At 31.5% G+C, this 24,077-nt stretch overlaps 1 protein-coding gene across 2 annotated transcripts; it reads left to right on the forward strand.

Moving 5' to 3' along the window:
- The first annotated feature begins 541 nt into the window (after positions 1-541).
- On the forward strand, positions 542-21,588 carry LOC126735479 (uncharacterized). Of its 2 annotated transcripts, none has more exons than XM_050439481.1 (6): positions 542-757; positions 826-1,134; positions 8,910-9,369; positions 15,744-16,017; positions 20,625-20,883; positions 21,017-21,588. In XM_050439481.1, the coding sequence occupies exons 2-6, from the start codon at positions 833-835 to the stop codon at positions 21,291-21,293; spliced, it is 1,572 nt and encodes a 523-aa protein (XP_050295438.1). In that variant the 5' UTR covers positions 542-757; positions 826-832; the 3' UTR covers positions 21,294-21,588. The 2 variants fall into 2 exon arrangements, with proteins under 2 accessions (XP_050295438.1, XP_050295439.1); XM_050439482.1 differs by having other exon boundaries at positions 542-753.
- The last annotated feature ends 2,489 nt before the right edge of the window (positions 21,589-24,077 follow it).

Raw genomic sequence — 24,077 nt, forward strand, 5'->3', positions numbered from 1 at the left:
TTGCCAGAATTATTACAAGAACTGAACTTTCACATACCTCGCATATCAGCCAGAAACTCACAAACATTTTTCCTACCTAGACCAAGGACTAACATTAACAAATTTTCTCCACTACGCAGAGCCTGTAACACATATAATTCTGTTCAGGATCAATGTGACTTATTTAACTGTAGCATAGCAGATATCAAAAAAGTACACTATTCTTAGTAAAACTTTGTTTTTTTTTCTTTACTTTTCTCATTGTTTTTCTTTTTAAGCATTTCCTTATTGTTATTGATTGTAAATGTATTTTTTTTCCCATTCAGTAATTGGATGTATTTCTGTTGAATGGCGTATATAAAATAAAATAAAATAAAATAAAGTATTCTGCATCTTAGACCATCTGAACTTACCCTAGTGCTGCGTTTTCTATTTGGAATTGGAGCATCACTCACAAACACCGAACATTTTCGTTCGGTGCTCTTATTCGCCCCTATGTCTGTGGCTTAAGTTCATAAAAACAAAGTGGCGTCAGCTGTTTATTGATAAGAATCTCACGAATCTGACATTAGTTAATAAAGTTGTTTTTGTGTACTAACTTATATCATTGTTAATATTATTATTAACATTATTTTGATAACATTGCTAGATATGCCTATAAATAGATAATTAAAATTACTTATAAATATTTACGGCTAACTAAACCTTTTATCTTGAAGTTATAAGAGCTTGCTGTGATATGTAACTGAGGTTCCAGATTCTAAAGAACAACTGGTAGGTAATAAAACAAAAATTCTTTAAGCCTTACAAAATAAATTTTAAATATCATCTTATATTTTAATTAAGCAATAAAATGGCAGACTCAGTGAAATGTGTAACAGATGCTCTACTAAGAAAGAACATATTGCACTGTGCCATATGCAAAAATCTGTTACTATCAACTCCAGTAATGCTAGTTGAAAATGTTGGAAACTTATGCTCTACTTGCTACAATGAAAACTTTTTGGAGAGTAAATGTGTGCAAAATACAGCCCTGGAGGAGCTTGTCACTACTCTAAGCTACCCATGTAGGTTTAGAGAAAATGGGTGCAACCATTGGAGCTGCAGTGCTGATTTGTTGGATCATGAGGAGAATTGTAAATTTCGATCTAAAAGGTATTAGCATTTTTGTATTGCATTATGGAGCATAATGAATTTTCTGATCATACTCAACATTGAATATAATAATTGCTTGTATACTTCATTGATTTACTTTATTTATAATACAGATTATGGACTTATGGAAAATATTAAATACCTTTGGATAGATTAGGATTTAGATTTATCTTTTTCATTTATTTGAGTAAAACCTTTATTGCTGTATTGAGTTGATAACTAGTTACCTATTTTTCTTCTTCTTTTCTTTAATTGAACACATAAGATTAGAGTATTTTCTAAATTTAATATATATTTATTTAAATAGTGACATCCAATAAAATAGGTATCCATTTATTTGCTTTTAATTCCTTGAAATATTTCAGCATAGAATCAGCCAATCTGATAAATTGAATCGCAAGACAGGACAACTTTTCTATTTTTTTGTATACTATTTTAAATTTTTTCTCAAAAAAAGTAATACATTGCATTCACAATAAAAGATACAAATTCATTCAAAATTCAGGTGCTTTTTTCTTCTTTTATTTTTTAGGCACATTGATTAGCATTGTCATTGTGCATTTTTTGCAATAAACATTTTTTACAGTGTACCACAAGTAGAAACTTTGACATCAAGATTATTTTTTTTTAATGGAACACCCTGTATATTGAATCCTTTTTGTATAGCATACTATATACCCAAAGTCAGTGGTTAATCTGATAAGTTTGTCTGAAATTTGATGTAATAGACTAATGAAACATACAACATTAAAAAATAAAAAATGTATACAATATTTATTACAACTGATGTTCAATTTGTTGTCCATTTATTTGAATGCATTTTTGAAGTTGGTAAATAACTTCCAATTGCACATTTTCAATCAATTACAGGTCGATTTGTCTAATTTCTTGTCAAATTCTTTGCTTTAAATCAACAACATTATTTGGTCTATTCACATAAACTGTGGACTTCAAATAGCCCCATAAGAAAAATCTTGTGTCCCATGTGGCCAGGTCAAGCAATTCATGTAGGCTTATCAGTTTTACTTTAAAAGGATGATATTTATTTACATCAACTAATTTTTGCTACTGACCCTACTGATAAATTCCATTTGCTGGAAATAGTACTAATTGCAACATGGGGATTATTCTCTGTTTCCAATAAAACATTCAGCATAACATATTCAGATACTTTTGGAACTGTTACCTTAGATACATTTCTTACATGAAAGTCCATAAATTTTGATTCAATTTTGTTAATAATGGATTTAGTAATTGCAGGATGATCAACATGAGTTGCATTAAATAGACTACAGACTTCTTATTGTGTACACACCCAGTCTTCAAAACCAATCATCAAAAGGATTTCAATTTGTTCTTTGTCAAATAAATGCATTTTGTTAAAAAAATATGCATAAAATGACAACTAATATGACAATTATACTCACAAATGCATGGCATGACTTTTATCAAGTAGGTTCTAAAATTGGAAACTGTTCTACTTACTTTATAAAAAATCACATAAAAAATTGACAATACTAATCAATGTGCCCAAAAATTAAAAGAGGAAAAAAATATTTGAATTTTAAATGGAATTGTTCCTTTCATTATAAATGCACTGTATATACAGTATACACATTATTGAATTTTATCAGATTTTTAAAACACATCAATAATTTTTTTAATTGCATTTTTAAAAGCATTAATTTAATATTGCACAATAAATTTGAAACAGAATTTATATTAATAGTTTTGAAGTTTTTCACAGTGAATTATTTTGTATTTTAACTGAAGTAACACTTCTTTGAATGCTTGCCTTATGTCTAATAAATACTCTGTATAAAGGCTTAGGTGCAGGGGTGAAGTGTCCATGTAACCATGGTTGCCATTGGTAACAGTTAAAAAAATCTTGAAAATAAATATTTTAATGACTACTGTGTAATTCAGTATATAATTGTAATTCAGTAAATAGACAATTAGCCACATGAAAAAAATGCTGACACTGTATGCTGTCTGAGTTAAGCAAACACAATAAAGCTTCTTTGCCTTGACTATAAATGAATACTTATTGTTACTGTTTTGTTGTTTTGGTTACTCATTCATTAGTAATCTTTACATGGATGATGTTGCAGCATAATCAATCTTGAAAAGTCATTTTCCTTGTATAATTTTGAAAAAAAAAGAGATCATTGAAAATAGAAAACTAACAACACCAGTTTTAAAAAAAGAAAAAAAAAAGAAATTTCATATTTTAAATTTAGTTGGTATAGTGGAAACTATTGGTTCTGTATATTTTCTGTTTTTTACATAAAAAAAATGGCTGGAACAGCAGCAGAGTTATTGACTTAAATAATTTTATTGTTTTGGAGAGGAGACATGAAGTTTTACGATTACATATGAGATGTGTAACCTACTATACAACCTTTATAGTACACTAAACAACGTTTTAAAAAGATAAAATCCACTTTTTAAACTTTTAACTACACCAGGCAAGAAATAATAGTTGAAGGGAGTGTAGCCCAGTCAAACTCTAAGAACTCAAGGGCAATAGTTCAATATATATGTTGCAATAGTTTTTTAATTCTAAATTTAAGTTTTTTAGATGTTAGGGCCTTTACTTTTTATGGAAGACTTAAATAACTTGATAGACAAGGCTTTAAAGTTGTCTTAACCAACCATTTAAGGCAAATATTGCTAAATATAATGAAGTGGTAAAAAAAATAGATATTATCGTTATAGATGTCTTATTTATGTTTTTTGGCCAAACAAGAATTACCTTTTCACGATCACTTAGAAAGGGATGACTCTGGCATTTACAGACAATTTTTAACACTAATTGCCAAACAAGATCAAAAATTTTGCTGAAATGTCAACTATTTTTTCAGAAGTTTTAAGTAACATACAAAATCATATTATTGAAGCCATATCTATAAGTTGTGTGATCAAAAGCACCGATGTTTAAAACCAGTTGCAACTTTTGTTTGTATTGAGATATGTTTGCCCCAACACTGATGTTTGTGAAATTTGCTAATGTTAGTAAAGAGCGTTCAGCAGAACCTTTTTCAGCAATTTTGTTGTGTTAAATGAGTTTCTCTCAGGAAGTTAACTATGCACAGACTTATGATGGTGCTACAAAAACTGGTTAAGGATAAGTATCAAGATCCAATTTTTGTTCATTGCAATGCCATAGACTTAACTTGGTTTTACAGCAATCACTGGTATTAAAGTACAGGGTGCGGCATAACTGTCTCCCTATTTTTAACCTTCCCTCGTAATGCCGTGCGGCGTCGCAGAATAGTGGGGGTACCGCCACTAAGAGCCGTATGGGAAACAGTTTTGTTTAAACATGTTTTAGTCTGAAGCATCATGTGGACCAACGCACAGCGCGCATTCGCGGTGGAAGTATACCTCCGCGAAAATCGGTCAGTTATTGCTGCGCAAGTGCGCAACGAGCGTTCCGGATAAGGTTCCAAATTCCGCGAAATGAAGGAGTCCCGGACCGAAAATCAATTGTGTTGTGGGTCAAGAACTTCAGAGAAACTGGATCTGTTATCAAAAAAGGAGGTGGACGGCCACGGACAGCTCGGACACCTGAAAACATCGAGACTGTGAGACGCTCATTTTTAAGGTCACCTAGACGTTCTGCACGGAGGCACGCAGCTGCCCTTCGTTTATCTGACCGCACTGTGCGAAGAGTTCTTCACAAAGATCTTCGTTTTCATCCATACAAGATGGTTCTGGTACAGGAATTATCAGAACGTGATTGGAACAATCGACGTGCTGCATGTGAAATTATGCTTCAAAATTTACCTCAGGGCGCAGTTTTTTTTAGTGATGAGGCACATTTTTACTTGACTGGCTGGGTAAACAAGAACGAAAGGTACAAGGTACGAAACTTTCGGTATTGGGCCGCTGATAATCCGAGAGAGATACGCGAGAAGCCTCTACATAGTGAGAAAGTGACAGTTTGGTGCGCCATGTCTGAAATGGGGATAATCGGCCCTTACTTCTTTGAAGAAGAAAATCACGCTGTTACTGTCAATTCGGAACGCTATATAGCGATGATTCACAATTTTTTCGCCCCAGCCTTTGCAGGTCTTAATGTGCAAGATGCCTGGTTTCAGCCAGATGGGACAACAGCTCACCCATCTCGAGCTTCAATGCAAGTATTGAGAGAAATGTTCCCCGGACGTTTGCTCTCCCTGAGAGGCGATATTTCTTGGCCTGCACGCTCGCCCGACCTAACGCCCTGCGACTTCTTTCTGTCGGGTTACCTAAAAGCTGAAGTCTTCAAACATCGTCCAACGACTATTAGACAACTAAAGGATGCAATCCGCCTGGAAATTCGCAGAATACCCCAAGAAATGCTTGCAAGAGTTATGCGAAACTTCAAAAGTCGCTTGCACCAGTGCTTCGATAATGGCACACGCCAGATATTCTCTTCAAAACCACATAGGACAAAAATGTTTTAGTTGTACTTTTAAAATAAAAAAATAAAATCTTTGTATTTCAAATAACATTTCTTTTATTAAGCCTTAAAAACAGGGAGACAATTATGCCGCACCCTGTATTATATTGAAGTTAATTTTTTTTTCCAAACGTTATCAGCGCTTGCTGCATTGTTTTTAAAATCGTCCAAAAGGGCTGTTGCTGTGAATAAATTAGTACAAAAACGTTTACACAAAGTAGCAGGAACCAAGTGCATTTATGCTGGTACATTTCGTTCAGAGGTTCTCGAATTTTTTCCAAAAGATTTTCCATTACATTGCCAGAATTTGATTTAAATTATTTGAGATATGTTATTTTTAAATTTATTTGAGATTATTCTACAAAAATTATAACTTCATTTAATATACCTATTATTTTTATTTTATTTAATTATATATAAACAAAACTTTTACAAGAGAAACGTTAGAGAATTGTTGTAATTAGAGTGAAATAACTTTGAAAATGTGTGGTCAAAATAAGAGGATTTTGTAAATTGTGATATACCCAAACCCAATAAGATTTATTAGATTTATATACCCAATAGACGAATTATAAATAACAACAATGGTAAAGCGACGTCTTATCGACGACTTTTTTAAAATTTTTGACACTATAATTATTTAATTTAAAAACAGATTTTCTGATTTGAAGCAGCTGGAATGACTTGACAATTTGAAAAAAATATGCCAAAAATTTCCCAGATAGGAGCTTTAATCAATTTGTAAATCTAAATTTGACACAGTAAAGTTAAAAACAGAATTAACAGCTTTTTACAATTATCTAGATTATCTAAAAAAAATTTGCAAGAATTTAATTTATAATATTTGAAATCTTCAGAGCTTTATAATGCATTTCCGCAAGTTTTTGAATTGTCAAACCCCTTTTTTAACAACTCTCGCTACAAGTGCATTAGTTAAAATAAGGTTCTCAGCAATGAAGCGGATTAAGACAGCGAAAAAAATATTCAATTGCATGATCGAATGTCCTTATTTTCTTTAATCTTCCGTGAGAAAAAATGCAAACGCTTTTTAAATGGATTAATAAAAAACCGCTTTTCTAGTATAAACATTTTTGCAAATAAAGAAAGTCGCCGAATTGCCTTAAAATATAAACAATAGTTTTTCCTTATTTGTGATATATTTCTAGTATGTTTAGTTTTGTTTATTGTTGGTTTGTTGCTTTATATACTATTATAATAATGTTTGGGAACACGATTTAATGTATTTTATGGCACAGGCTTAGATTAGTCACAGTATATGATGAGATATATGAACTGCTCCAGTCGCCTAGTCCAGTAATTTTTTACTTTTAATAATTTTAAAAAACGTTTAAATAAAATATTTAAAATAAGTAAAAACTTATATTTCGGAGGCTCAAAATATTTTTTTTTTAAAATAAGATTGTTGGTATTTGGCTTTGGTAACACTTTAGAAAAAGTCACGCTTGGCTGAATTTCTAGCAGATTCTCTGCATACTTGTGGAACTTGACAATTAAACAAATTTATTTTAATATGATTTATGTGTTAAAAAGATTATTCTGAGAGAGAGAGAGAAAGAGAAAAATTATAGGTAAATATATTGGTTAAAATATTTAAATCAATTATATATAAAGAAACGTTCTGTTTAATAAAGAATCATTTCATTGCCTACCTTCAAAGTCACAAACCTATGTCATTCAAGTGTCATTTGGCCAACGTTAATTTCAGACAATTTGTATTAAGTGGGAGTAATAAGGGAACCACGAGGTCCTGCTGAACAACAGTGTACAATATTAATTAGGATTTGTGTGTAGATTTTGTGTGCACTCTAGCTTTACAAGCAACAAATCATGATTTTTCTATTACCATAGAACACAAAATAGTATTGAATGTATGAATGAATTTTATTGAATCATGTTAGCCAAAAGCCTCTGCTTACTTGATACTAGGCTTTGAATCCCATCTTGGCTATAGTATTCTTAATTGGAATGCAAGTTCACCCAGTAACAAGGTGCATCTTTTTCAGAAAAGGGTCATTTGAGTAATGTGAGGCTTGTGAAGCAAACACTCTTATAGGTTTTATTTTAAACTTTAAAAAGTTGTTACTGTATGATTGATATGTTATGAAAGTGTGCAGATTTTCCTAGAGCTATAAACCTGTTCTTCAATCTGGCCGGACAGCTTAAAGTCTTGTAATATTAGAAAAAAGACTTGGTTCGGGTACCATCTCATAAGACAGCAATGTATGAAAAAAAATGTAAATGAACTGTAAATATTTTTTTTAATTTAGGTGAATAACTTAAATCCTCTTGTTACCTATTTTGTTGGGCATTAGGTCATTATTTAAATAAATATTGATGGTTTAAGTTATAATTTTTTATTTAATAAATTAGTCTTTCTTTCTTTTTAATTTTAATTAAAAAGAATAAAGTTGGGCCAGGATATTGAAAAAAGGCAAAATAAGCCCAGAGGTCGAGAGATAAAACCTTAGCTCCGGGGTATATAAACAAAAATCTATTATATCACAAATAAATCATTGTATTTAAAGATTATTAGACATAGATTAAAATAAATATAATGAAAGGTATCAAAAGGCTTTAAGTTCATATTTCTTCGTGTATAAGTACGTGAATAAGTCTATTTGATCCATCTCTGGTCACAAAACTTCGAAAAATAATTAAAAACTAGATTAGTTAGTATCTTTAAGAATTTTAAGATGTGATAAGAGTTATGATAGATTTATTGAGAATTACACTACCACTGAAAGCGTGTACTGCTTAACTTGATATTATTAATAACTTAGATAGATATTACTAATAACTTAGACTCTGATATTATTAATAACTTAGATGGAATATTTTGATTTGAAATCTTTAAGGAAATATGACAAGTTATAGTGATTGAGGTCTTTGAGAGCTATGTGAGTACCAGAGAATAATGTTTAAGAACAATCAAAAAGTTCTGCACTGAAAATTAAAATGGGCATCTGCTAAAAAGAATTCTATAACTAATATAATTACTAAATTGGAAAATTATATCAGGAGTAACAAATGACAGCATTGGTCTTCTTTAGAAGCTCATGGAAAAGCATTCAATACATTTTCTTTAAATGTAGCAAAACCCAATTATATTTTTTTCAAGTAATGCCAGAAGGCAGACTTCTTTAACTTGAAATGACATTTCAATAGTGATTTTTTTAAAATACCTTTTAACTTTTTTTAATTTTGGTGTTTCATTTTATTAAATATACTATACTTATAGTAAGATTAGTATTTGTAATAAGACATTTATGTGTATAAAAGTACCCATATACCTTTTGTTTTTGTTTAGATGTCCAATGCATGCCATAACCCTCTGCACTTGGGAAGGCTTTCCAGTGGAATTTGTAGGACACTTCCTCAATTGTCATGGAGAGCATGTGATCAACTTTGAGAACAGTCTCTTTTTTTTGGATATTACTTTTGATGATGAAGCACTTATTAAGCTTTTGGTCATGAAAAATATCATTTTACTACTCAAAATGCAATTAAGCCTTGGTAAAAATAAATTGCTCTATATTGTATGTAATGTCAAAGATGATGATAATAGTAATTTTGATTATTCTGTAAAGCATAAGGGCAACAGCGACAATTACATAAAAACTAGGTCAAGAGTGGTAGATTCGAATTATGCATATAAAAATTTGGAGGAATGCGATGCTGTCAGTGTTGATTTGGTATCTTTGAGGCAAACGGTCAAGGTGACTAATAGGATTACAAACATTTTCAAGATTAAGACTTATGATACACCGGTAAGTACTTTTTGGTGTATATTATACATGGTGTTTTTAAACAACGTGTACAAACAAAAAAGGATGACTCTCTGACTTATTTTAAGCTTAAACTTTCCTGTATACATAGGTCAGAAAAGGCTTTGTGACCGATCTACAGTGTTGAAAGTTTAACAATATTAAAAAAAAGTTTGTTTTTTCATAAATACGTACTGCAGTTTTCAAGGTATTTAACTCAGATTTAGAATGAAAGTAGAAACTTTAGTGTTAAAATAAGTAAAGGAGTAATCCCTCTTGGCCTGTACTCGATATTTCAAAACATCCTGTATAACAAAATTATATTGATTATTAATTATTAACACTTCACAAAAAGTAAATAAAAACCGAAACAAATATAAAATTACATTTGTTTTAGTCTCTATTTACCTGTGTAAGACTTGAGTTTATTTTTTATGTTATTTTATAAGGTACTTGAAATAATATTCTATAAGGGGTGGGTCAATTAAAACGAAACATGGCCGGTATTTCATATACTGTGCGTTATAAAAAATCGATAATTTTTATTTCCCGGAGAAAAGATTTTGCGCATATCATCGACCTACCACTTTCACTTTGTTCATTTAGATACTCTGGGAGAAAAAAAACATCCATTTAAATAATCGTCATAAATTACAACCAGGGTTGGCAAAACGAAAAACCCATTTAAAAAACCCACAGGGTTTTTGTGCCAAAAACCCACCCAACGACCTATACAAAAACCCAACATAAAAACCCATACAAAAGCCCAAAGAATTTGAGATGTTTAAAAAAAAATTAAAAATGAGACAAAATGATAATGACATTCTTATTCCTAAGTTTTATCAACAAATCGGGTTTCTCATTTTTTCGTAAGGAACAAAATTAAATAAATAATTTCAATTGGAAACAGAACAGAAAGGTACTAATAGACCAGTCTTTAATATTCTTATTCCTAAGTTGAAAAAATCAATTTTTACATTAAAATATAAAAAAAACAAAAACAAAACGCCTTATTCATTATAGGAATAAAATAAAAATTAGTTAAACACCTAAAACAACTTTTTCTTTTTCTCTTTTTTAAAATGGCTCATTTTAATTATTTTTACTGGCTTTTCTACCTTATCTGGCAGCAACTTATTCCGAAGATCAGTTCACACAAAACCATAGGAACTAAAGATTCTTTCCAGAGCTACAGAACTAGCAGGGCAAGAATGTAAGTTTGCAAAAAATGTGGCCATGATCATCAAAATACTAACTGAATCTGAATTTTGAGCTGTAGAAGTAATCTTAGTTTTTACAATTGACCACCATTTGAATGCAGACATGTTTTTTATCACGCTTTCCTTAAAAAGTGATGATTGATAAATATCTTCATCCTTTATTCAGAATAATAGATAACCTTGGAAAAAATCTTCGTGATTCTCAAGTAACCAAGCCCCTGCCTCATCCTGGTATTTTTTTTCTAGGTTTTTGTCCATATATTTAGGATCAGTTAAAAAACATAGAAAGTGGAAGGGTTGTATTGCCTCCTCAAATTTTTTTTTAATGTCTTCAATGTAGGGGCTTAGACATGGTTTGTTTAATAAATCCAGCCAGATGTTGACGGCATCGGCGAGAGTAGTTTGGTCACTCTGGAATTTATCTAATGCAGTACCAACTGCCTGTAGTTGTTCCTCTCAGTCAAGTGCATTTTTGTATAAAATAATGTCGTCAATTTTTCTTATAATATGCTGATCAAGAGACTCTGGATGTTCTTGAAATTTCTCGGTACATTAGGTAGTTAGCATTAAAGGTACTTACACAGGCCAACTGCGAATTCCAACGGGTATCATTAGGAATTTGAGGCATGAAACCCCCTTTAAGTTTAAGAATTCCATGAGGTTTATGGTGGTTTCTGATATATGTCTGTATTTCTACCAAGTGTTTGAGGACAGTTTGTGGCGAAACAATTTTTTCCAATAGATTTAAATAATGTGCATTACATCCATAGGTTAGTATAGAAGAATATTTCTCTGCAACAATTTTTCTAAATTTCTTCATTTTATTTTCATTGTCGGTTACTATTGCAAAAATGTCTTTATTGTATAATTCCTTACATTGTTTAATCGCACCTTCAGCGATTTCAAAATGATATTTAGATGTTTTTTTGTCATCCACGCAATCTAATGAAGATAATAAAAAAGAACTATTTTCGGTGTGAATGCTTGTAGATATAATTGGATCGTTTCTAACACTACATCCATCGAACATCAGAGTAACTGGTCTATTTCCCTCGGTCTGCATTAGAACTTCCCTTATTTCTTTTTCATAAACCTCGTAAACTTCATCCAGCAAGTTTCCGGCAATTTGTCTCCTTTTCTTTAAGAGGATTCTCTATCTTGTTCTGGCCTTTTCCTGTTTTTTTTTGTGCTTTCTGTTGTAGGGCACGAGGAAAAAGAACTATTGTCATCATCTGATAATCGCAAAGGAACTACCTGGTCTCCAGATACAACGAACACTTTCCAAGATGTGCTTTAATCCTCTCTATTTTTTCCCGTCAGTTTTTGAGGACAAAATTTGCACTTGAGTGTACCATCTGTCAATCGAATCACATATTCCCACTCCACAGATTTGTGACGACCCCTCCGTAATAGTCCCCACCTTTTTCACCTTTTTTAACCCTCCTTTATTGTCTTGCTTTTTAGCTACCTTTGCACTTGTCGTAACTTCGTTTTCTTCTTTCTCCAAGTTTTGCTCCATTTCAGTCTCACTGTCTGAAATCTCCGACGATCCATCCAAGATGTTGACGACCTCGTGATCAGCCTCCAAATTTCTAGACACAGAATTCCCTTGTGTTGATGTGGATGGTATCGATGAAAGACTATCAAAAGACTGTTGTGATGGTGTTACAGTCTTCCATCCGTTTTCCAGCTTGTCATTTTTATTCATATCGTTTCCTGAGTTTACCACTTCTTCAAGTTGTATATCTTCAACGATAACTTCAACTAGGTTTGTTTTTGTTGTGTTACCATCCATATTTTTCTACAATAAAAGCAAGAAAAACCCATGTTGAAAATATTTATAGTTTAAAAAAAGTAAAACTCACCTTTTAACTTTTAGTTTACGCATCAAAAAGAAACACACTAAAACACTGTTTTATTACTATTACAAGAGTTTACTAGTGTTGTGTAATGTTTTAACACAACACCAAAAAACAACCAGTCTAGTCAAAACTTCAAAATTAATGTTATTTTTCTATAATTTGAGGTTAGAGTTCCGGAAAATGACAAATACCCAACAAATACCCAAGAAAAACACAAAAACTCAGCACAAATACCCAAAACCCCACCCAGAGCATACAAAAACCCAGATTTTTGCCAACCCTGATTACAACCCAGATATTTAAATGCTTAGGGTATTATTTTGATCTTTAGAGAAAAAAAATGAATTTTTGTCAACCAATATCGACAACTGTGACGCCGAACAGATCTAGTTAGAAAAAAAAACACTAATTGAAAAACCAAATGTTGAAGACTAAATTCCTGAATATCTATTATTCGTTTAGTCATAATATTGCAAAATTCCAAACGTCTGTCAAAACTAGTTTCGTTTAACCATATTACAAAATGAATTTTGTAGTGGTCAAATTTATGTGTTTTTCAAATTCTGCGGATGTATTTTTAGTGAACATGTTTGTGTTGCCATTTTTAGAGAGATTGAGAGATTTAGAGATACAGTGGAATCAGCTAGCAGCAATAGCAGCAGATTTCTACAGTAGACTAAATAATTTTAGATCAACATAAAACCGTTTTTGTCATAAGCAAAACCCTAGAAGATACTAAATTGAAATAAATAAAAAAATCAGTCTTTCTTGGCTTCCGAGATGTCTGCTCCTTCAGAAAGCTTGGATCCGCGTCTTAGTCATCATACTACACTGCTTACCGACTTCTCTTACTAACGCCACAATAAGTAGTCGCCATGTGTTTATAAAAGGACTTTTATATGCTCTGGGAAAGATTTTGGAAAATATTTCAGACTAATAAGTCTATTTTGTGTGATTTTGGTAGTAACTTTGTGTGTATTTATAATACGGAAATAAATGATGATTATTCATCATAATAATTCCTGTTATTTTTAGTCGAACGAACACCGACAACCTAAGTAGTAATGAGTTATTCAAATTCAAAAATAGGAAAAAACTTTTCAAAAATGACCTGGAATATGCATCACATATCTGGAAGTATCTCTATGTTAGAAAGCACAATGAATATCCTTAAATGATCTCATATACGAGTATGCTTAAGACTTTTATGATGGAATCTTCTGGATAGGAGAAAACAACAAGCGGTGATATATTTGTTCTTTATTATAAATAACATTAAATATTGTAACTGTGATCTTATAAACTTTATCAAAATAAATGTATTAAAAGTCAATTTAAGGATTTGGAATCCACACAACTTATTTTGTATTATTTCTGATAGTGTGTCTCCAATGAATAATGTGATGGAAATTATGAACCAGTTCCTTATTCAAGTTCATGTGGATTTATTTAATATGTCCTCTGCAGATCTAAGGCTGACCCGTAAAAATAGATATAGATATAATATAGATTTATTGATATAGTGGTATCCTATATATTTTTTTATTACAAACCATGTTATATTTTTATTTATTTTAATTCTGTTTTTCGTTGTATTTTGTAGCATTTTAAGGTTTTAATTTAATTTTTGTTGCTGCCTTCATATGTAATTACTGTCTGCTCAGTGTTTGTAAAGAGAATAATAAATAAATAAAATAAATAAAAGTCATTTGGTGACAAATTGGGCGGTCTTGGAGGCCATTTAATATTGCCAGTCCCACTAATAAGACGGTTAGGAAAAGTACTTGTTAAAAATTCTTTTACTCTAACCGCATTATGAGTAAGAAAAAATTGAGCCATCTTGTTGAAAATAGACTGATCCCAGATCTATATCAGGGAGGAGTTGAACGAAGAACGCAGGAGGAAGAACTTGGTTTTGCAGCAACTGGTATTTTTCGGCATTCAAAGTACCATCAATTAAAAATGGCCCAATAATATGGTTGCTAAAAATACCAGCCCAAATATTCAACTTTTAAGGGTACTGAGTACGGAACTGAAAACTTCTGTGATCGTTTTCCTGAGACCAGAAACGAACAATGGAAAGATTGTGTTTACCATGCAATGGAAAAGACGGCTCCTCTGATAATAAAATATTTTCAAAGAAATTTTCATTTTTATTTGCCTTTCCATCATGTTTTCACAAAATTCCATTCTTCGCCATTGGTCTTCAAAAAATACCTCTTGAGTTTTGGAATATTTAAAACATCTATATCCATGTTTTTTCCAAATACTCGTCACAGTTTTATGGTGTATACCCAGTTCCCCTCTAACAATTCTGCTTGATCGTGTTGAATCTGAAACTAAAGCACTACAAACCATTTCTTCCCGCGGTTCAATTTTCTGGACCCTTTCAATGATTCCTGAGCTTTGATTGACGATTTGAGATTTGACAATTTCTGCATTCTTGGAGACAAAAAGATTCCTCAAAAATTGACACGACATTTAAAATGGTTTTAGCACCAGGAATTTGTTTTATTTTCAAAATTTACTGAGAATAAATCCCTGCAATGTACTGCCGAATTGCCTTCATAAAATCATTTAATCAATTGAATCTTTTCGGCCATAATGATAAATATTTTAAAAAATTTAAATAGCGTTTAAGACTCAACAGTGCACTATGCAGTCACAAAGCAAAATGAGGTCTGACGTGCCGAAAATAGCAATTTAGACGATCGGAATCCACCGCTTATCAACCAGAAAGTAAGCGAGAAGCGGTGTTGTCATTTATAATGCCTAAGTGTAGTCTTCTATTCACCAACCTGTATATAAAAAAGTATTAACCTGTTTACATAACTTGAATTTGAACATAACTGAACTCTAGAGGTTGTGTCTGCGATAATTCTTTTAGGGTTGATACGAGGGACTTTTTATGTTGGATATGTTAAATTGCGAATTTATTGACCGTTAAAATGAGATATCATTTGATCCCATTTTAAGGGTCGAAACTCATTTCTGCAAGTTGTTGAAACGACACAGTTAAAAATTATATACAAACATCATTTCTTTTATTGTTCTTTTCCTATTATTCAAATCTTTTTAAAATGCAAGAAATTAAGATGCCTTAAAAAGAGAATTTGATTTGCAATTTAGGTTTGGAAAGTGACAGGATGGGCGTAATGGACAAAATCGTTTCACCAGGAAATAAAATCGACGGTTCCTATTTTCTTTTAATCTGTATAGATATATAAAATATCGAACGTTTCGAATAGCTTATGCTCTAGTATATATTTTTTTACATTTTTAATCTACTATTTAGGTTCACTACATAGGGGAACGCATGCTTCAATACTTTGAATGTCCAGTCTGCAAAAGTTTCATGAAGCCACCAATCTTTCAATGTCAATCCGGACATAGCATTTGCAACACCTGCAAACCACGTTTAGAAAAATGCCCCACCTGTAGGGCCGCTTTTGGAATGACTCGGAATTATTCTTTAGAAGGGTTGACAGCAGGAGTCTCGTACCCATGCGCTTATCATGATTTTGGCTGCATGTTGTCACTCTCTCCTATAGACATTTCCAGACATGAAGGTAAGTTATTCCAAATTATTTTAATACTGTTCTGCGTCTATGAAAACCAGTAAATAACACGTTATTATTGCAGATTTTTTGTACATATAAGATAACCGACCTTGTTATTTGTTTATTTTTAATGTATTTATTTTTTTATATATCAACGGAGTCCATTTACATTGTATTTATAGAACTATATAATAAATTGCATCTACAAGTTTAGTGACACATTCTAGTATCACACTTAAAATCACAGTAAGCAATAATTACATTATTTAACATAAATTACTAACAAGACCATGATTGAAGAATGCTGCAATTCATGCCGCATTTAGTATGGTGAAATGGTATTACAAAAGTCTCAGACTGTATGATGTTTCGAGAATTGATTCTAAGTTTAAAAAGTGACAACTGGGGACAGTCTATAAAAGCATTTAAAGCAAATCTAGTAGAATTCGTCTTGATTGTAGTGTAAGCAAATGTCAGACTATCCCTCACTCTCTGTTGTGATGTTCCTGTGATATCTACCTCTAAATGCAGTAATTCTCAAGAATTTATGCTTTGCCCTATTTGTTACATGATGGATGTGACTCTCAAATGATAATTTTGAATCCATCCAGATTCCCAAATCCGAAACTTTTGTTTTAGGGCTAATTATTATTTATTGAGTAAATAAAATTTACAAGTTTTCTCTGCCTTAAAAAAGATATTTTATGGCACTTATCAATATTAAGTGACATCCTGTTAAAATCACACTAATTAAAAAATGATTGCAGATCCTCTGACACTGCTCTTCTACAAGAGGATCTGCACCTAAAGCCTTCTTTTCCCTAAGAGGATCCAATGATTGACCTTTCGATTGATCAAAAGCTTCAGAGAAATCTTCAAAGACAGGGTCTACGTGGTATCCCCTCTCCAGACTATTGAATATCTGATTAACGTACAAAACCAAATTGGCATCAGCAGATCTGCCGTTTATACTGAAATTGTTCCAGATTAAAAATAGTTCTAAAACCAGATTAATCTTTTACTAACAAGACAATCTTATTAATTCTGGTAACTCTGATTGGTTACGATAGTTGGTCATATCACTTCTATTCACAGTATAAAAATAAGTTTTAAATACCCTTTTCATGGTACAGGAAAAAACTTGAACTAAAATATTAAAAATAATCCATATTGGTTTTGTAATTGTACACAAGCATTATTTAAGAAAAAAATGCTGCAATTTGGAATAGCATTTCAATATGAAATATAACGTCGCCTAAATGTCCCTGGCGGTTTTGGTATTAGATCTGGCTGAATTTTCTGTATAGACAATCCAGTTATGTAAAGTTGAATTTGGGGGCATCAAATATTTATAATTTAATATTTATGATAGCTGGAAAGCAAGAAGTCTAAATGGGTTAAATCGCAAATTAAAACTCGGTATCCGGTTTTGTGTGTTCGAAGCCATCAAATCACTCACAATATCTATCGTGGTATGTCAGCCACATTCGACCATTCTGTTGACACAGTACGTCATCAGTATCCACATCATACGATTTCTGTTGGGAAAAGTGGCTTATTACTGATTTGTGGAACACCGAATTGGTGTTGGTATATCTCCACGTAGGTTGGTTTCTTCTTAAATCCGATAATCTGGCTTAATTATATATTTATTCTCTGTTCATCATTTAATAGCGAAAATGATATTTTTGTTAACGAAATATGTTTTAAATTGAAAATTCGCTCAAGTCTCAGAAAAAGTGATTTCTTGTGAACGAAATGAAAAATGATCTGCTTCAGGCTTGGCTCTCCCATTCACTTAACGCAAGAAGGTCTTTTAATAGCGGTTAGGTAAGATTATATAATTTGGTCATGTTTTCATTTTAGTAGCCTAATTCTTTAGCAGTATAGTCTACATAATCTTATTGGATTTTTGTATTCAAACCTCGTACATTTTAAATATATATTTTAGTGTTTTCTCACCTTAGTAATACTCCATCCTGGACCCTTCACATACACATTTTGTCACTGTACTGACGCTAAAAATGTATCTTCGCTTCCATAATTGGTTTGTCTGTGGATCCTTATATGGTATGTTTGACATGAAGGGAAGTGTGCTGAGTTTCCTCTCTCTCATTTTTCTGCAATTTGGATAAAAATATCTGAATTAGTTTTTCAGGTATAGGTTCTCGAAGGAAATTTTCTGGTGTAGAATATGCATATGACTAAAATCATGGGATTCATATTTTGTATGGTCTTATGGTCGCCGATATCTTTATTAGCACTCTGCAGGTTTTCATTTAATTTCAGTTGTTAAGCGGCATTTTGATATTCAATTATTACACTTTCACTGCGGTTTGGCATAATTTTCTTAAATATTTGGCATTAATCATCTTGGCTGACAGGTTTTTTGTTTTCTCGAACGACAATTTTTGAATCCCTTTGATTTTTGCGACTATTTCTAAATTTTGAGGCGGTGTTTTCGATTTTGGTGCTGTTACGTTATTACTTTTAACAGGGTTTGAAGAAGCTGCTTGGCTGTATTTTTATATTATTAGCAGGCTCGAGTTAGAAAAGATTCAGATCTAGCAGATTCAAATTTCTTGCCATGAACTACAGGCGTCCCACAGGTTTCTATATTGGGACCACTACTTTTTTCTGTATATGTGGCTGATATGGAGGACTGGCTACAATATTTTAAATTGCAACAATACACAGACGACTCTCAGGTGTATCTGTCTTTTGACATACCAGGCTTGCTCATAGCTCAAAATAAAATTAACAGTGATTAAGAAAAATTGGCTTGATTCGCTGAAAATCATAATTTAGAACTGAATGCTTTGAAGCCTTGTGTAATGTTTGTAACAAATAATAAAAATCTATTAACTGAAGTTATGGATACCTTCAAAATAACTAGAAGGAGTGAAGCTATACCCATTGTTGTTGAGAAAAACATTTTAGTTGTAGAGTGGTAATTGACACAAATTTAACTTTTTCCACAAATGTTAATAATAAGATTAGGGCCGCATATGTCCGATTAAAAAGTTTACAAAAACATGCTACCACCAAAAATAAAATATTGGCTGTGTCATGTGCTTGTTTTATTATTGCTCGATTATGGAGTTATTGTGTATGGTGATTCTTTAACGGTGTAGTTATCTAAAAAAAATCAAAAATACAAAATAGCTGTATGAGGTATTTATTTAACATACCATTTAGAAATCACATCACTCCTTATTTAAATGCAAATTCAATTTTCAATATGAGCAATAGAAGAAAAGTTCATATGTATAATTTAAGATTATCAAAACTGTAATCACCGTAATTCTATGGCAGTTATTTTTCACTCGGGATGTTTCATATCATATTAGAAACCCTTACCTACTAACAATCCCTAAGCATAGAACTTTAGCTTTTCAAAAATCATTTGAATATAGAAGAATTTGCATGTGGAATGACCTGCCTAATAACATAAAAGAATGTTCACCTAGAAGTTTTTTATAAAATATAAAGAATCATGTCAGTTTCAATCAGCTTTAAATGCACAACTCGCTGCAGTGTGATATTTTGGAAGGTTCACCTCTCATAGACCTGCTTCGTTTTGAGCTAAATTCTTAATAATATGTAAAATATTTCAGTTTTCAGTCTTGCCTCTTTCCTCTCCTATGATTGCTTGCCCTTGCGTTGATTCCTCCTATACGTAACTTTATATTTATTAAGTTATTAGGCTATAATGCATACATACTGCATGCAAAAATATTTCTAATATTTTGTCTTTACAATATTTTGGTTTTAAAAAATCGGAGTACACTCCAATTACCAGAGAAATATATTTATTCGTGATTAATAGTGGTTAATTATTGTTCAATCCTTCAAAGCATATTATTTGTGGAATTTTTTGGATTTCTAAATGGTAATAAAACTGTTTTGATTTGATTTTCCACTGCCAATTTTAAATAACATTGTAATTATATATTTATAAATTTAAAAAGCCACAATTTGTACAATAAATCTGTAGTCTTAGGAATTCATTTTAAGATAATTTAAAGTCTAGTGATCAATCCATTTAGGAAAAAAGTGTCTGGCACTTTTAATCTAAAGCTAAAAATAACTGATCTTTTTTTACTTTACAAAAAATTTAAATTTATAGCCACAGCATTTAAATATAAAATCATAAATATTTAGGTAGTTAAATAATGCAGAAATCCTCGAATCGGTCGCGACAACGTTATCGTCTCTAGGGGAATTTTTATGAATATTTGTTAAATAAATCAATCTCATTGCATGCGTGCGAGAGTGATAATAATAGAAAACTTTCCAAAATATTTTATAGGAATTGTCACACCTAGATTTTTTAAGTCGATAAACTCTGCTAAATGAGATCTATTTTTTTAAGGAAAAAATAATCTTTTTTGAAAATTGATTTTACAGATAATTGACCGTGTTTAGTTGAACATGTGGGCATTTAAATTTACTGAATATATATAACATCAAACGATCATATGCATCTGGATTATTGCGGCTTCCAAGAAATTAGGTTACCGTTCACAGCAAATTATTACCTAAGTTTTTTTAGAATTATATATCCTACCATAATTCTGACATTAGGGTACAGAAACAATTTAAATATGTTACAGCTGTGTGTCCTTATAAACCCTACAACTGTCCGATGCCACAATGCACAATGTCAGGCACCCAGGACGTCATCATTAATCACCTGCACGATTTTCATGCAGATTACGTTCTCCAAGACGCGTCCAACGAAGCGAGATTTTCTGATGCCAAACATCAAGGTTACACTGATACCTTTAGACTCTCTGATACACACCATTCTTTGGCATCATATAATCACATCTTGGATAGAAGAATTTTAATTGAATTTGATCACATTTTTAGGTGAGTTTTTCAGAACAATTAAAGTAATTCTTCTACTCAGATTTTTAATTTAAATCAAGACATTGAAGCATTCATCAAATTTGAACGTAGAGATCATTTCAGATTATTAATTGAGCCTATTTCTATTTTTTAGACTAACATGCAAACGTATGAACGAATATTGTATGTGGGCTGCAGAAGTAATTGGGGTCCAAAGTGAATTAAAACTTAATTTTGTTTACGAAGTGAGCATTATCGATCTGCGCAGACCGGAAAAGCGGCTTATTCGCACAGATTATTGTTTAAATGAAATGCCTGAAGATGATTTGTTTAAAAAGTGCATCATGTTTCCTAATAGTATATTATCAGCGTATTCTCATAACGGTATGGTTAGTTTTCAATTTAAAATTAAAAAAGGCATCAAAGTTTGATAGTTTCTATAGATTCAGAGCATTTATTAATAATGCCATAAAATAGTTGATATTATCATTTCCAAAATCTACCTTTAACCAATAGTACTTTTTAACCGAAAATTATTAAAAACGCTTGCACAAAAAATATTATGGAATCATCTCTAACTTACCTAGAATATCAGTAAAATAAATGGGCATGAAAAAATATGTTTTTTTTTAATATAATTTAAATTTCATCGACAATATTTTAATTGTGATTATAGTTTTTATGTAGCTACTTATAATACAAAAATATATTTATTATTTTTTTAAAGACTTTCTTCATATTTATTTATAAATGTATGTATATATAGTCATAGAATGCGCAAAAGTAGTGGTTTTTTAGTTTTTAATTGTTATTATATTCGAAATGATTAATTGAATATTAAGTGTGTTTGTATAAGACTATACAATTTTGTTTAAGGTTTTAACAAAATAGCACTTCTAAAAAGAATATAGCATAAATAAATAAATAAAAGTTAAAGAAATGAATCTCGTATAATTTTTCTTTCCCATGAATCATAACAATAGTAAAGTTGTTTAAACCTATTTTCGCTGTGTTATCATTTACCTATTACATTACATCACATTTTAAGAACTTAAGGTATGCAAAATATACAATTAATTTTTTTTTTAATTCAAACAGTTTGTCCCTTAATTATCCTAATTCCAAAACAACTGCTATTTAGCCTTTGCATACCAGCTCTATGTGATATGTCCAATCCAAAAATTCAGTAGCTATTAAGCGCACAATAGTATCCTGAGCACATACTAGGCTGTTTTTTAGAGTCCTGACTTATATTATTCACCTTTCGACATTATCTTTACACAACTTTTACAATTATTGACACTTAATGTTTTGTACGTTAGTGTAATAATTTTTCAATAAAATCAGCTAAGCGCTTTCGGTCTGTTAGACCATCTTCAGAGCCGTTCTGTGAAGTAAAAAGCCTAAAAAGGTTTATAGAGTGACCAAATATAATAAAAGTACTTGGTTGTAGGGACGGACCGAAGCGAAATTATTGGGGGGGGGGGGGGGATATAATAAAATTTTGCCAACAAAAAAAAAATTGTCTTAAGTCATTTATTGGACATTACGTTTTAAAATATAGGATTAATAACAAAAATTTTAAAAATAGAATAATGTAATCCTTTATACTACTCGTAAAATAAACGTCTTGCCTAGTTATTATACAAAATACAAATAGAAATTAAAATTATAATACTTTAAACATTAGTTTGCGTAACTCTTATTCTACGGTTTTTGAGCTTGCACCATGCTGACATAATTTTAGATATATTGATATTGTCTGTAATATCTTTTTCGCATTTAAGGGCCATCAAAGAGTTTAGCCGTTCGTTTCCCATTTGAATCCGTAGAGCATTTTTTACAAATTTTAATGAACTATTGGAACGTTCATTTTTTGCAACTGAAAATCCAGTAGTATAAATAAATTGACATAACTGGAAGGTTAATATTAATGAGTCCTTCCGTTGTACTGCCACTTCCATAATGTCATGCATAGAGCTTACATTTTTTTGTCTGCATAACTCAAAAAAAAATTCGAGCTCACCCTGCAGTCCATAAGGGTCTGACTTGTTGCAAGGATACATTGCTAGAACTAGATTTATGTGTTCCCTAGAAAGATTTTCATTAGACAATGGAAAAGAAAATAGTTTTATTATTGGACGAAGGTTTTCTATGACATCATTTAAATTTGTTTGTAAAAATGTTATAAATAAATTCTTTTTTAAAATATCCGTACATATTAAAAGACGTTGTGTTTTGATTGTTTTCATCGTTTTTTTTTGGTATAATTCGCCGCCTATGATGTTTTTTGAAATCATCTTCGGGTGAAATGTTCGCTTTACATGCGAATTGTTTCGCTGCGTCAATCAGGTCACGTAATTCTTTATCATTGTTCCGGATTCTTTGGAGAATATTGGCAGTGCTTTTAATTTCTTCTACAGCATCTACAACGTTAAGCCTTTCCGATTCAAGCAATTCTGTAACTATTTTCAGTTTGTAAAATATTGTTTTTAAAAATATTAAACACGAGATAAAATCAAAGACGAGATAATACGTTTATAGAGACCATGCGCTTTGCCTTTGGTTTTATTATCAACTTTGACGTTTATAGATACGTCTTCCAGAGTCTCTAAAATAATTTCGTATGATCTATTTATTGCTTGTAAGCTTTCTGCTCTAGCTGTCCACCGAGTTCTTGAAAGATTTTTCAAAAAAAGGGCGTTATCCACTTGCTCCAGTTGTGATTTTAATATCTGGCATCTTTTTGCACTAGATGTAAAAAACACATAGATTTCTTCCAATATGTTAAACATATCTGGCACTAGTGGACTTGCCTTGCAAGAGTGTTCAACAGCAGTGTTTACTCTATGTGCTTGGCAGGGTATGTATGGTATATTATGACCTACTAGTTCAGACATTTTCTGCTGGCATCCATTAAATTTACCCGACATCGCTGACGCAAAGTCATAGGACTAGAATGCTAATTTCGAAGTGTCTATTTTTAAATTCTGTAAAATATTTAAATTTTCATTGGCTATGCCAATTCCAGTCTTGTCATCTGCCTCGCTTATCGAAAGAAGTCTTTTCTTTGGAATTCCGTTGATACCAACCGTTCTTACGGCTACAGAAAGAATGTCTTTATTTGAACAGTCGGGGGTATGATATGCCATTATGGTGAAAAAATTAGATTTGTTGATCTCCTTGACAATTTCTGCTCTCACCTCATCACCTAA

This window comes from Anthonomus grandis, chromosome 4 (genome assembly GCF_022605725.1).
Source record: "Anthonomus grandis grandis chromosome 4, icAntGran1.3, whole genome shotgun sequence".
In the NCBI taxonomy this organism is placed as follows: Eukaryota; Metazoa; Arthropoda; class Insecta; order Coleoptera; family Curculionidae; genus Anthonomus; species Anthonomus grandis.